Below are 11,262 nucleotides of genomic sequence, written 5' to 3'. Positions count from 1 at the left end.
GACTCTCAACCACTGCGCCACCAGGGAAGCCCGACCCCAGCTTTTGATGCAGCGCTCACCCGATTCCATGACCCACTCTGGGAGGCAGGGTCCCCGGGACCCCGGCCCAGTTGCCACCCCCTCCCCCGCCCCACAGACGTCCTGTGCTGGACGCCTCACACTCCGTGAGGGCTGCTGTACTCGTCCACACAGCCGCTGGGTCCAGCTCTCCCAACGCAGCGCACGTGGGCTCAGCAGGGCACACCCTACGTGCTCCGGCACCTAGCACAAGCCCTGCTCCACTCGTACAGTCCCTGGTCCAGGAGAACGTGAGTCAAGGACAGCAGGACCTCCCCTGCCCTTGGAGCAGGCAGCCACACCTCGGCCCGGTCGGACCTGCAGGCGGCTAGTTCGGTGCGGATGGGGGGTGGGGGTCCAATGTGGACCTCCCAGGACGGGCCTGGAGACCTGAGTGCTTCCCAGGTGACGCTCATCCGGTCAGACGGTCCCTCCCACACTGGCCCACACAGGCATCGCCGGCCTGATGGCCTCCCCGGGCGGCCAGTCACCTGGTGGAGGGAATGACCAGAGACTCTGTCTTGGTGATCCGCCCGCTGGGTGGCAGCTTCTCGGTGAACATGTCCAGGGCAGAGGTCTCCACCTCCGGGCTGCCCTCGGGCTGGGCTGGCTGCTCCCCCGGGGCGGGTGCGCTCTGATGGACAGAGAATGGCGCTGGTCGGGAACGCACGCCCCTCCGGGGCCTCCTCTCGGCCATGCGCTCCTGTGCCAGAGGGGCCTCGGTCTGGGTGAGGCTGCTTAGACCTCTCTTGGTCTGGTGGCTCCCTGCGTGTGGACACGGCCACGTGCTGCCCTGGGAAGCGAGCTGACTTCACCCTCCAACCACAGGGCTCCCAGTCCTGGCTGCCACCGGGAGACCAGCACCAACCCTCCCCAAACCTCCTCTGGACCCAAGACCCGTCACAAGGGCAGCAGGAACCAGCCGTGGTGTTCACGGGCCGTGCCTGACAGGGAAGCGTGGGGACGCCTGCTGCCCCCCAGAACTGGGGTGAATCCAGGGCGGGCCTTGACCATCCCCCTGCGGTGTGGTGAATCCGGGGGGCCCTGAACGTCCCCCAGGGGTGGGGGTGAATCCGGGGGGCCCTGACCGTCCCCCTGGGGTGGGGTGAATCCGGGGGGCCCTGACCGTCCCCCTGGGGTGGGGTGAATCCGGGGGGCCCTGACCGTCCCCCTGGGGTGGGGTGAATCTGGGGGGCCCTGACCGTCCCCCTGGCATGGGGTGAATCTGGGGGTCCCTGACCATTCCCCTGGCATGGGGTGAAACCGGGCCCCCTCCCTGGGGTGGGGGTGAGTTCAGGGGCGCCTTCGTTGTTCTGTGCACAGGTTCTGGGTGGCGGAAGCAGGAGGACCTGCCGGTCAGTGATCAGACCCTTAGAGGCAGCACATAAGTGGGCTCTCTGTTGGCACCCGTGAACGTGGCCCCGCCTGCTCACATGGGCCACGGAATCGGAGATGCTGTCACTTGGCTGCTTCCCTCCGAGGGCCCGCGTCTTCTCGGGCACGTCAGCCTGTGTGGACGAGACGGGAGGGAATCAGGCTGTGTCCGACCATGGCACCGAGGCTGGCTCACCTCTGGGCAGGGGGTTCTGGGCTTGGAGGCAGCCTGGGGAGACTGGCCAGGATTTCCTGGACTGTGGGTTCAGGGTCACCCCACGACTGTCACCTGGAACCTGGCAGGGGGACCCGGGCCACACCAGAAACCAGGAGCATGCTTGGCCTTGGGTCGGTCCAGCACCAATGTGCAAGCTGCCTCGAGGGTCTCAGACCGACAGGAAGGATCAGGGTGCGCCCCACCCCCACCTGAGGACCCCAGTGGGAGCACGGGGCTGCCTGGCTCCGGGCCGCTCACCGGACTCGGAGGCTCCTTCTGGCTCCGGGCACTGTGGATACTCCCGATCTCTGTCTGCGAGCTGGAGTGGGACAAGCCTTCGAAGTACGGCCTGGGTGGCGCGGACGGAGAGCGCGTTATTCTCCAGTACCTCCCCGAGCTGAAGGCGCAGCCACTGCGCCTGGCGGGGTCAGACGCGCAGCAGGGCCCCCACCCTTGAGGACCATGGCACAGGCGAGGACACCGAGGGCCTGAGAGCAGCTGAGCAGACCTGTGCCCCAAGACCCCATCTGCTCTCGGCCTCAGCCCTGGCGGGGTGGCCAGCGGCACACGTTGACAGCTGCACCCGACACCCGGGCTGGAGGCCTGTCGGGTGGGGAACCCACAGCCAGCTTGCAGGAGCTGAAGGTCAAGCTAAAACGAGGGACGGGACTCACGCAGTGTCTGGTGACGAAGCCACGTGGGGCGGGACCACGGTGCGTGGCAGGAGGGTCAGGCCTGAGACGCCACGCCTCAGCCTCAGGACTGGGACGCGGGCTGGCCAGGGCTTGCCCTACAGGCACAGCTAACATTATGGAGGGAGCTACAGGCGGGGACGGCCCGGGTCAGCCAGGCACCGAGGTAATCACAGCGGCTGATAAAAGCAGAGATCTTCTCCAACTGAAGGCAGAGAGGGGTCGGGGGGCAAATACCGAGGGACACGACCACCGTGCTGGCCTTAAAGGTGGAGGGGGCAGCAGGTAGAAGGGAGGCAGGAGCCCCGTCCTGCAGCCGCCTGGCTGAGCCCCCAGGAGGCCAGTGGCCGACACCCTGACTTGAGCCCACAGTCTCCAACCTCCCAGAGGAGGGTAACTGGGCAGTTGAGTCAAAGGTCGCTGATCAGCAGCTGGGGACGCTGCACTGGGAGGTGGGTGTGCGAGGCTGCAGCGGGAGCCGGAGGGCAGGTGACAGCATGGCCACCCCTTTCTCGTGTGTGCTTCCCTGTGTCTGACTTACGCTTGTTTTAAGTTTAAAAACCAACCGGTCCACATACCTCTCTGCCTGACTTGGACCCCCTCCAGCCCCACCGGTTCCCGAGGCAGACTCAGACCCGTGCGCTCTCTTCACCAGGCCGGGCATCAGCGCCCGCATCACCTGTCCCCCAGGCTCCCTTCCAGCACCAGCCACGTCGCACCCGTGCCCCTGGGGGGTGGCCCCAGCACGCCTCTCGTCTCCGCGTCAGACGGAGAGCCCTGTGGGCCCGTGCTCACCGGTCCCCTCCTGTGATGCCCAGCCAGCACCCCCTCCCCAGCCCACATCCCCCCCACCTCCCGCCCAGGGCCCGCCTTCCACACAACTTCCCGGCCCGCGCCCCTCCTGCCCCCACACCACGGCCTCCTGCAGGGATGACCCGAGCTGCTCCCAGCAGATCCCAGAGAGACCTTTTCCAGATACAAACTGGACCCCGTCACTTCGCCACTTCTCACCTCTGGAAGCACCGCAGACCTGGGGCACCGTTGGGGTCTGCGGCTCCTGCTCTCCCCTCCCCAGAGCCTGCACCCCCGAGGGCCTGCTTTCTCACAAACCACCTTTCCCTCCGGCCCGGACGACCCCCCAGATGGACCTCGTCCTGGGCTGGCCTCTGCCAACCTCCGGCTTTGAAGGCAGACGACCGTGTCCACTGTGTCCCAGCGTGGTGGCATACGCCGGCCAGTGGCTGTGCCCACCTGAGCTTTGGCTTGGGGGTGCTGAGGACGCTGTCGTCGTCCTCCATGTCGGGGCCGCTGTCACTGGGGTTCTCCATGTCCAGCGTGTCGTACAGAAGGTCCAGGTCCTCCTCCACCTCGGGGACATGCTCTGCAGGGTCCTGCTCCGAGTCCAGGACCTACGTGGGATCAGAGGTGTGAGGCTGGCCCGGTGGGAAGGGGCTCCTGAGGGACAGACGGGAGGAGGGCGCACGGCCGCCCAGCCCCCCTCCTCCAGCCTGTGCCACCAGCCAGTCCCTTGGGGACCCCCGGTCACCCGGGCGCTGCGCAGGGGGCTCTTCTCCCCAGCCCCAACGCACCCTTTAGAGCCCCAAGCGGTGCTATGACAGTGTGTGCTGTGGTGTGGTACCACCACGATCAGGGTGTAAAAGGTTTCCCTCCCCAGGCACCCCCTGCCCCCGACGGTCCCCCCACCCAGCCCCGCACACCGGGCCTTTCCCAGGATGGCACGTGAATGGAACTGCTCCGCGTGCAGCCTCCCCTCACTCAGCGTGACGTGTGTGTGTGTGTGTGTGTAAGTGTGTTTGCCCACAGCCTGCTCCTTCTTGATAGCGGGCCACCCACGGGAGGGGTCACAGTATGTCTGACCAACGGCCGGTGGAGGACAGGGCGATGCGCCCAGCGTCCGCACTACAGGTGAAGCTCCTGTGACTGTTTATCAGTGGACGTGCTAAACGTGTGGACATGTTTCCATCTCTCGTAGGGAAGTACTCAGCAGTGGGTGCTGGGTGCCTGGCAAGCCTTCCAAGGCACCGCTGGCCTGTTCTCCACAGTGGCTGCACCGCTTCCGTTCCCTCCAGCACGTGTGAGGGTTCCCACTGTTACACACCCTTGTCGACACTTATCTTCCGTGTTCCTGGTGACGGCCGCCCTAGTGGGTATTAAGAGGAGTCTGTGGTTCTGATCTGTGTTCCCCAGAGACTAGAGATGCCAAGCATCTCTTCACGGGCTGATTGGCTGTCTGTATTTCTTCTTTGGAGAACTATCTAGTCAGATCCTTTGCCCAATTTTTAAAGTGGACAATTAATTTTTTAACTACATTGTTCTGTTTTTGAGTTGTAAGTGTGCTTTATGTATTCTGGATACAAGTCTCTTAACAGATATATGATTTTTTAAAAAATTTATTTGATTTATCTATTTTTGGCTGCGTTGGGTCTTCGTTGCTGTGCGCGGCCTTCCTCTAGTTGCGGCGAGCGGGGGCTATTCTTCGTTGCGGTGCGCGGGCTTCTCATTGCGGTGGCTTCTCTTGTTGCAGAGCACGGGCTCTAGGCATGCGGGCTTCAGTAGTTGTGGCACGTGGGCTCAGTAGTTGTGGCTCGAGGGCTCTAGAGCGCAGGCTCAGTAGCTGTGGCGCACGGGCTTAGTTGCTCCGCAGCATATGGGATCTTCCCAGACCAGGGCTCGAACCCGTGTCCCCTGCGTTGGCAGGGGGATTCTGAACCACTGCACCACCAGGGAAGCCCCAGATATATGATGTGCAAAAAATTTTTCCCATTCTGTGGGCTGTTGTTTCATTTCCTTGATGGTATTGTAAGCACAGCAGGTTTAAATTTTGATGTAGTCCAACTTACCTATTTTTTCTTCGTTTGCTCATGCTTTTGGTGTCATTATCTAAAAAACCATTGCCTGACCCAAGATCACAAATACCCCTGTCTTCTTCTAAGAGGTCTACAGTTTTAGCTCGTACATTTAGATCTTTGACCCGTTTTGAGTTAGTTTTTGTAGGCTGTGGCGTGAGGTAGGGGTCCAGCTTCACTCTTTTGTGTGCAGATACCCAATCGTTCCAGCACTATTTGCTGAGAAGGCTGTTTTTCTCCCCACTGAATGGTCTTCGCATCTTGTCGAAAATCAACCGATCATAAATAGAAGAACTTATTTCTGGACTCTTAACCTTACTTCATTGACCCGTCACAGTCTCATGACAGGAGCTTTAGGTAAGTTTTGAAAATGGACAGGTGAGTCCTCCAACTTGTGCTTTTTTATTTTTTATTTTTTTGCGGTACGCGGGCCTCTCACTGTCGTGGCCTCTCCCGTTGCGGAGCACAGGCTCCGGACGCGCAGGCTCAGCGGCCATGGCCCACGGGCCCAGCCGCTCCGCGGCATGTGGGATCTTCCCGGACCGGGGCACGAACCCGTGTCCCCTGCATCGGCAGGCGGACTCTCAACCACGGCGCCACCAGGGAAGCCCCAACGTGTGCTTTTTCAGGATTGTTTTGTTGCTTCTGCGTCCCTTGCATTTCCACATAAGTGTCAGGACTAGCTGGTTGGTTTCTGCCAAAAGGCAGCTGGTGATTATGATAGGAACCATGTTGGCGCTGTGGGTCAGTGTGGGAAGGACCGTGGCTGAGCCGGGCCCATTTCGAGCAGCTGACCCGCTAAGAGCTGCTGCGAGAGGATGCCCCACCACCGCGCGTGGACGCACAGCCGTGGCTTCCGGGAAGCACACAGCTCGCTTTACGGGCCATCATGACACATGTGATAATGATGTCTTGGGGCTTCGATACTTAAATGCCATCTCTCCTGGGTGGGTCCAGAACCTGGGGACTAATTTTCCTCTGATCACATTAAAAAAAAAAAAAAAAAAAAAAATTTTTTTTTTTTTTTTTCTGGTTATCAGTTACACAAAGTCATCATTTGGAGACTAGAAAAAAGCTAAAAGAAGAAACTTTAAAACACATAGTATGTTGCTCATGGGGAGGCAGTGTGTGGGGTGACAGGGCACATGGAAACTCTGTACTCAGTTTTGCTGTGAACCTAAAACCGCCCTAAAAAATCAAGTTGATTGATAAAAAAACACAAAACACAGAAACCCGTGGTCACACCCCCCACAGACAATGTCCCGCTCTCCTCCAGGTCTATTCAGAGCAAGCTGTCAAGAAACACAGCAGGGGGCTTCCCTGGTGGCACAGTGGTTGGGAGTCCGCCTGCCGGTGCAGGGGACGCGGGTTTGTGTCCCGGTCCGGGAGGATCCCACATGCCGCGGAGCGGCTGGGCCCGTGAGCCATGGCCGCTGAGCCTGCGCGTCCGGAGGCTGTGCTCCGCAACGGGAGAGGCCACAGCAGTGAGAGGCCCGCGTATCGCAAAAAAAAAAAAAAGAAACACAGCAGGCATCGCCCGCAGCCCTGCCTGCCCCTCGAGCGTCCCCGGGGCAGGCGCCACCATCACCCTCGCTCCTGGAGAAGGCAGTGACGTCCAGAGGGCCACGGGGGCAGCGAACAGCAGAGCGGGACCCGCCGGCACTGGCCTCCAGAGCCCTCCGCCGACTGGACGCGGGGCTGCCACGGGGGGCGGGGCTGCGCACTCACCTCGTCGGAAACTTTAAATCTCCGCAGCAGGGCCACGACCTTCTGCTTGAAGTTCTGTTGCTGCGAGACAAGCAGGCTGGCATCAGAGCCCTTGGAGCCGCTTCCCGGAGAACACAGTGGGGCCGGCACCGGGCTGCACCGCGAGGGCGGCCTCAGCCGGCGGGGGGCGCAGCTCAAACACGCGGCAGCGCCTACGAACTTGAACACGGCTGCCGGCACTTCAACAACAGCAGTGTTTTCACAAGCATCGGAAACCACGGCTGTGGCCGGACTAAGAAATGGACCCAGAGAGGGAGGGGCTGTCAGCCTCAGAGCCGGGAAGGGGAGCCGCAGGGAGGGCGCATCTATGGTTGTGCCAGTGAGGCCCCCGCCCTCCCTCCTCGGGACTAGGGCGCGGTCAGGGCGCATCGGGGCCCGAGCCCATCTGCTCCTGGTGCTGCCCTGGCCACTGGCCTCCGACCGAGGCCACCCAAAAGGAGGCCCACGCCCCCTCCACAGTAGTTGGGCCTCGGGTCCTGGACCTGAGGCTCAAACAGGTACTGTCACAGCAGCACGCGGGCCTCCACACCACGGTCCAGAACACGCGTGTCACCCGGTATACGGGGACCAGCCCACGGTCTCCCAGCATGGCCGGGGGGGCAGTGGTCTCTGGGGCTGGGCTGGGCCATCAGCACCGGGGCTTCCCGGGTCTCCCTTCGAGCTGGCCTGGCCTGGGGCCGCAGGGCAGAGTGGCTCGGCACTGTGGGCTCACCCAGGAGCTCTGGCACCGGGGCTGGACAACTCACGATGGGCCACGGCCCCTGCCTGGACTTCCCTCCTAAAGGAGGAGCCTGGCTGCCCTTCCAAACCCCTGGGCACAGAGCAGAGCCGGGGGCGGGGGCTGGCCTCACGCTGGGCGTGTCTGGGCCAAGCGGCAGGGGACCGGCCCTCTGCTCTTCTACAAGAGTGGCCTTGCCCCCTGTCCTCTGGGCTGTAGGCCACAGCCCCCCTCCCAGGGCAAGGCCATGGCATGGGGTCTCCCCGCCTTCACGCTGTATTTGGGGAAGAGACTGGGCCTCTGAAGAAGCCACAGGGCTGGGCTCAGGGGACAGCGCGTGTGCTCCTGCCCCGCCCCTCCCCTGGGCTCCACCCGGCCCCCACCCCGGGCCCCCACCCCCTGCCCTTCCCCAGTGTTAGTAAAACCAGTTTCCACCGACCCTGGTCATGGACGTCGTTCTTACTATCGATCGCCGTTGCTTCTTGGGCTTCCCCACGTCGAAGTCATCCTCGTCCAAATCCTGCAAAGACACGTGGCACCTGGGGCCAGGCCACCCTCAGTACACGTGGGACCCTGCCCCTGCCTGCTGTGCACCTGGCCCAGGGCCGACCCACGTGGACGGGCGGCCTCCCTGGGCGGCCTGGGGAGGGGCCTGGTCTCCTGGGCGTCCCAGCGCGTCTGCTGACACCCTCCAGCCCCGGGGACGGGGACCAGGCTCCCAGCCCTCTACGCCCCCTGCTACCCTGGCAACAGTGGCTCTGGGGGGGGCCTGGGCCCGTCCACGGCGGGCTGCACAGCTGCTGGGGGTCTGGTAGGGGCCGGGCCCGGGGCGCTGGGAGCCTCGAGGCCCCTGTTACCTGCCCCTGCACGGCGTCGTCGCTGGCTTCCTGCTCGGAGGAGAAGCTCTCGTACTCCTCCTCGGAGTAGTTATCTGCGGGGTGAGCAGACGGAAGGGGGGGCGCCTCGACGTTCCAGCCCGGGTCCCAGCAATGAGGTGGCGCCCCAGTGACTGCCCCCCGCCCCCGGTGTGCAGGGGAGCCGCGAGGACACGGCCCCACACGCGGCAGATGGACTGTCGAGGGGGCAGGGGCTGCACGTTGTAGCCCCCCACCGTGGCCCCCAGCCCTTCTGCCCGTCACAGGGCTCAAACTGGGTCTCCTGCTCGACTAGGTCCCCACTGGCCCACCCTCGCCTCAGGGGAGACGGTGACCCCAACTGCGATGGAGGTGACAGCCCACACCACGACCGTGCCAGACCCTGCAAAGCACCACGGTCGACCCCATGACCTGCTTCCTGACCGTGTCCCAGCGCGCAGGCAGGGCTGACACGCCCGCAGCCCAGAGAGTAGCCGCAGACCCTCACATCCCCTCCCCAACCTCTCGAGCCCACGGGCCGGTGGCCAGGAGGCGGCACCCGTGACAGCAGCGCTGCCCACAGCCGCTCTCACCGGCGGACTTGGCCTTGGGGCCGGCCTGCATGGTGCTGTCCTCGTGGTCGATAGGCTGGCTGGACAGGGAGAAGATCCAGATCTCGGCCACCTTGACTGCGGCCTCCTTGATGTTGCTGCAAAGGCTCAGCACCTGGCCGCCCTCGGAGGGGTGCTGCATCACCTGTGGGCGGGGCGCGGTTCTAGAGGCCTCACCAGCCTCCCCCTGCGGGGGGGCACACGCTGGGGGTCGGGTGGGCTTTCCCCTGGCGGTGACGACGGGGTGCACTCCGCAGGGCAAGCACGGTGGCAGGGGGCGGTGCAGGAGGACACGAGGACAGGGGGCCAGCGGACGGGCCAAGAGAGGAGACACGGGAGCAGGGTGGACGGGCTGGGAGGGAGCACACCGGGCCAGGCTGGGAGGTCAGCCAGGCCCCGCCCCTAAGGACTGGAGGCCATCGGGGAGGAGGGTCGGCGGCAGCGAGCAGGGTGTGAAGCCACGCAGGGGCCAGTCCAGGCATAGCCACCGACTCTCGGGACTCAACCCCAGGAACCTGTGTCCCTGGGGGACCAAGGAGGACCGGGCCCCCAGTGCAAGCGGAGCTGACATGCACCAGGTTTGGCCCACCAGGATGATGAGGCCCTGTGGCCGTTCTGACCATGAGAGAATCAAATCAACTGGGGAGAGCGGCAGAGCCCCCCTGCGTCCCCCACCCGGTGCCGGCCTGAGCCCCGCGCTGGTCCCAGACGCCCAAGCCATTCACCTTCGTGGGGTCTCGTCATGATAACCCAGCGAATGCGTGCCTCTGCGTTTTAGAAGCTGCCTTTTGGGTCATTTGATCACATCTAGATGCTGGGGTTTTATGAACCAGATTCTTTTTTAATTTGGGGGGGGCTTAGTTGGGGGTGGGCCACTCCTTAGTCAAGTAAGAAAGTAAGAATTTTGAGAAAAGTAACATCACCTATCACCATCAGTGAAAAAGCCAAGTTAAAAAAGGTGAGCTGGCAGCCCCTGACCCACAGCAGCACGTGTCCACCCACCCCAGGGAGCCCCCGTCCCGCCGAGCAGGACGTCCAGGAGGGCCAGCGTGGGACAAGGGCGCCTGGAGGGATGCCCCCCGGGGGCGCAGGAGGGACGTCTGGCCGCCGCGCAGCCACCCTAACCTCGGCCATGTTGATGGAGCCAGCCGCCAGCGTTTTGTAGCCCAGGATCGTCCGGTTCTTGTACCGCTTTCTGCGTTGCAACATGATCTGAAGCTTGTTGCCTTCTCTTTTCAAGAAGTGGGGGTACTGCGGGGGGGGGGCCACAGCAGTGAAGGCAGCCACGCCCACCGACGCCCACGAGGCCTCACGCGCCCGAGCCCCAGGGTCCCCTCCCTGCTGGTCATCAAGGGCCTCGGTCGCCAGGAACAGCCCCTGGCGGCAGATGTGTGCCACACGGCCAGGCCCTCGGGAGGGGCCTGCGCATCTGTGGACGTGCAGTAACTGCTCAGCGGTGCTTCCGCCTGGCGGTCCAGCACTCCAGGGCCAGGCCGCCTGCCCCTGCTCGTGGGGCCGCAGGGCTTCTACACACTGCAGAGCTCGTGTGCACACAGCAGACGTGCACGCCTCCTCAAGGTGCGCAAATAAAAACCTCCCTTAAAAGCTGGGGCACGATGGGACTGCCCTCCACCTTGACTGCGGTGGCGGTTACACACCTGTGCACCACGAAGCTGGAAACTTAAAAACAGTGAACCGTACGTTTTGGAAATTATACTCAGTAAGCCTGACTCCCGGGGAGTCCTCTGGTGGTCCAGTGGTTAAGACCCCCGCTTCCACTGCAGGGGGTGTGGGTTTGGCCGGGGAACTAAGATCCCACATGCCTCGGGGCATGGCCAAAAAATAAAAATAATAAAAACCCCAAAAGCTGCTGTGGGTCTGGGCTCCGGCGGAGCCAGGCACAGCCCGGTGAGGTGCTCTTGGGGGAGGGCAGAGGTGGACGGGCAGGGTTCTCACAGACTCGCCAAAGCGCGGCCCTGTCTTCCACGCTCACAGGGAGGATGGAGGAGTTTAATGTATCGGAAAAGCACTGATACTAAATACAGCAAGTGTATTCAGCCAGAACTACATCCACTGAATTTAAATAATGCAGATCTTAATTCAGC

General features: G+C 62.9%; 1 protein-coding gene across 3 annotated transcripts in view; it reads right to left on the bottom strand.

Moving 5' to 3' along the window:
- Window positions 1-11,262, bottom strand: part of PACS2 (phosphofurin acidic cluster sorting protein 2) — a 62,658-nt gene that overhangs the window by 15,039 nt on the left and 36,357 nt on the right. For 2 of the 3 annotated variants that reach the window (XM_024759521.1, XM_024759530.1), the window contains exons 4-12: window positions 10,283-10,408; window positions 9,140-9,302; window positions 8,550-8,623; window positions 8,132-8,212; window positions 6,936-6,995; window positions 3,592-3,749; window positions 1,907-1,997; window positions 1,491-1,565; window positions 549-691 (exon numbers count right to left, since the gene is read on the bottom strand). In XM_024759521.1, coding sequence (XP_024615289.1) covers window positions 549-691; window positions 1,491-1,565; window positions 1,907-1,997; window positions 3,592-3,749; window positions 6,936-6,995; window positions 8,132-8,212; window positions 8,550-8,623; window positions 9,140-9,302; window positions 10,283-10,408 — 971 coding nt within the window. The remainder of the gene's footprint in view (window positions 1-548; window positions 692-1,490; window positions 1,566-1,906; window positions 1,998-3,591; window positions 3,750-6,935; window positions 6,996-8,131; window positions 8,213-8,549; window positions 8,624-9,139; window positions 9,303-10,282; window positions 10,409-11,262) is intronic. The other variant, XM_024759513.1, reaches the window with a different exon arrangement.

This window comes from Neophocaena asiaeorientalis, unplaced genomic scaffold, assembly GCF_003031525.2.
Source record: "Neophocaena asiaeorientalis asiaeorientalis breed wild unplaced genomic scaffold, Neophocaena_asiaeorientalis_V1.1 scaffold476, whole genome shotgun sequence".
Classification (NCBI taxonomy): Eukaryota; Metazoa; Chordata; class Mammalia; order Artiodactyla; family Phocoenidae; genus Neophocaena; species Neophocaena asiaeorientalis.
Note: the sequence above shows the minus strand (reverse complement) of the source record. Positions and strands in the feature narration are given on the sequence as shown.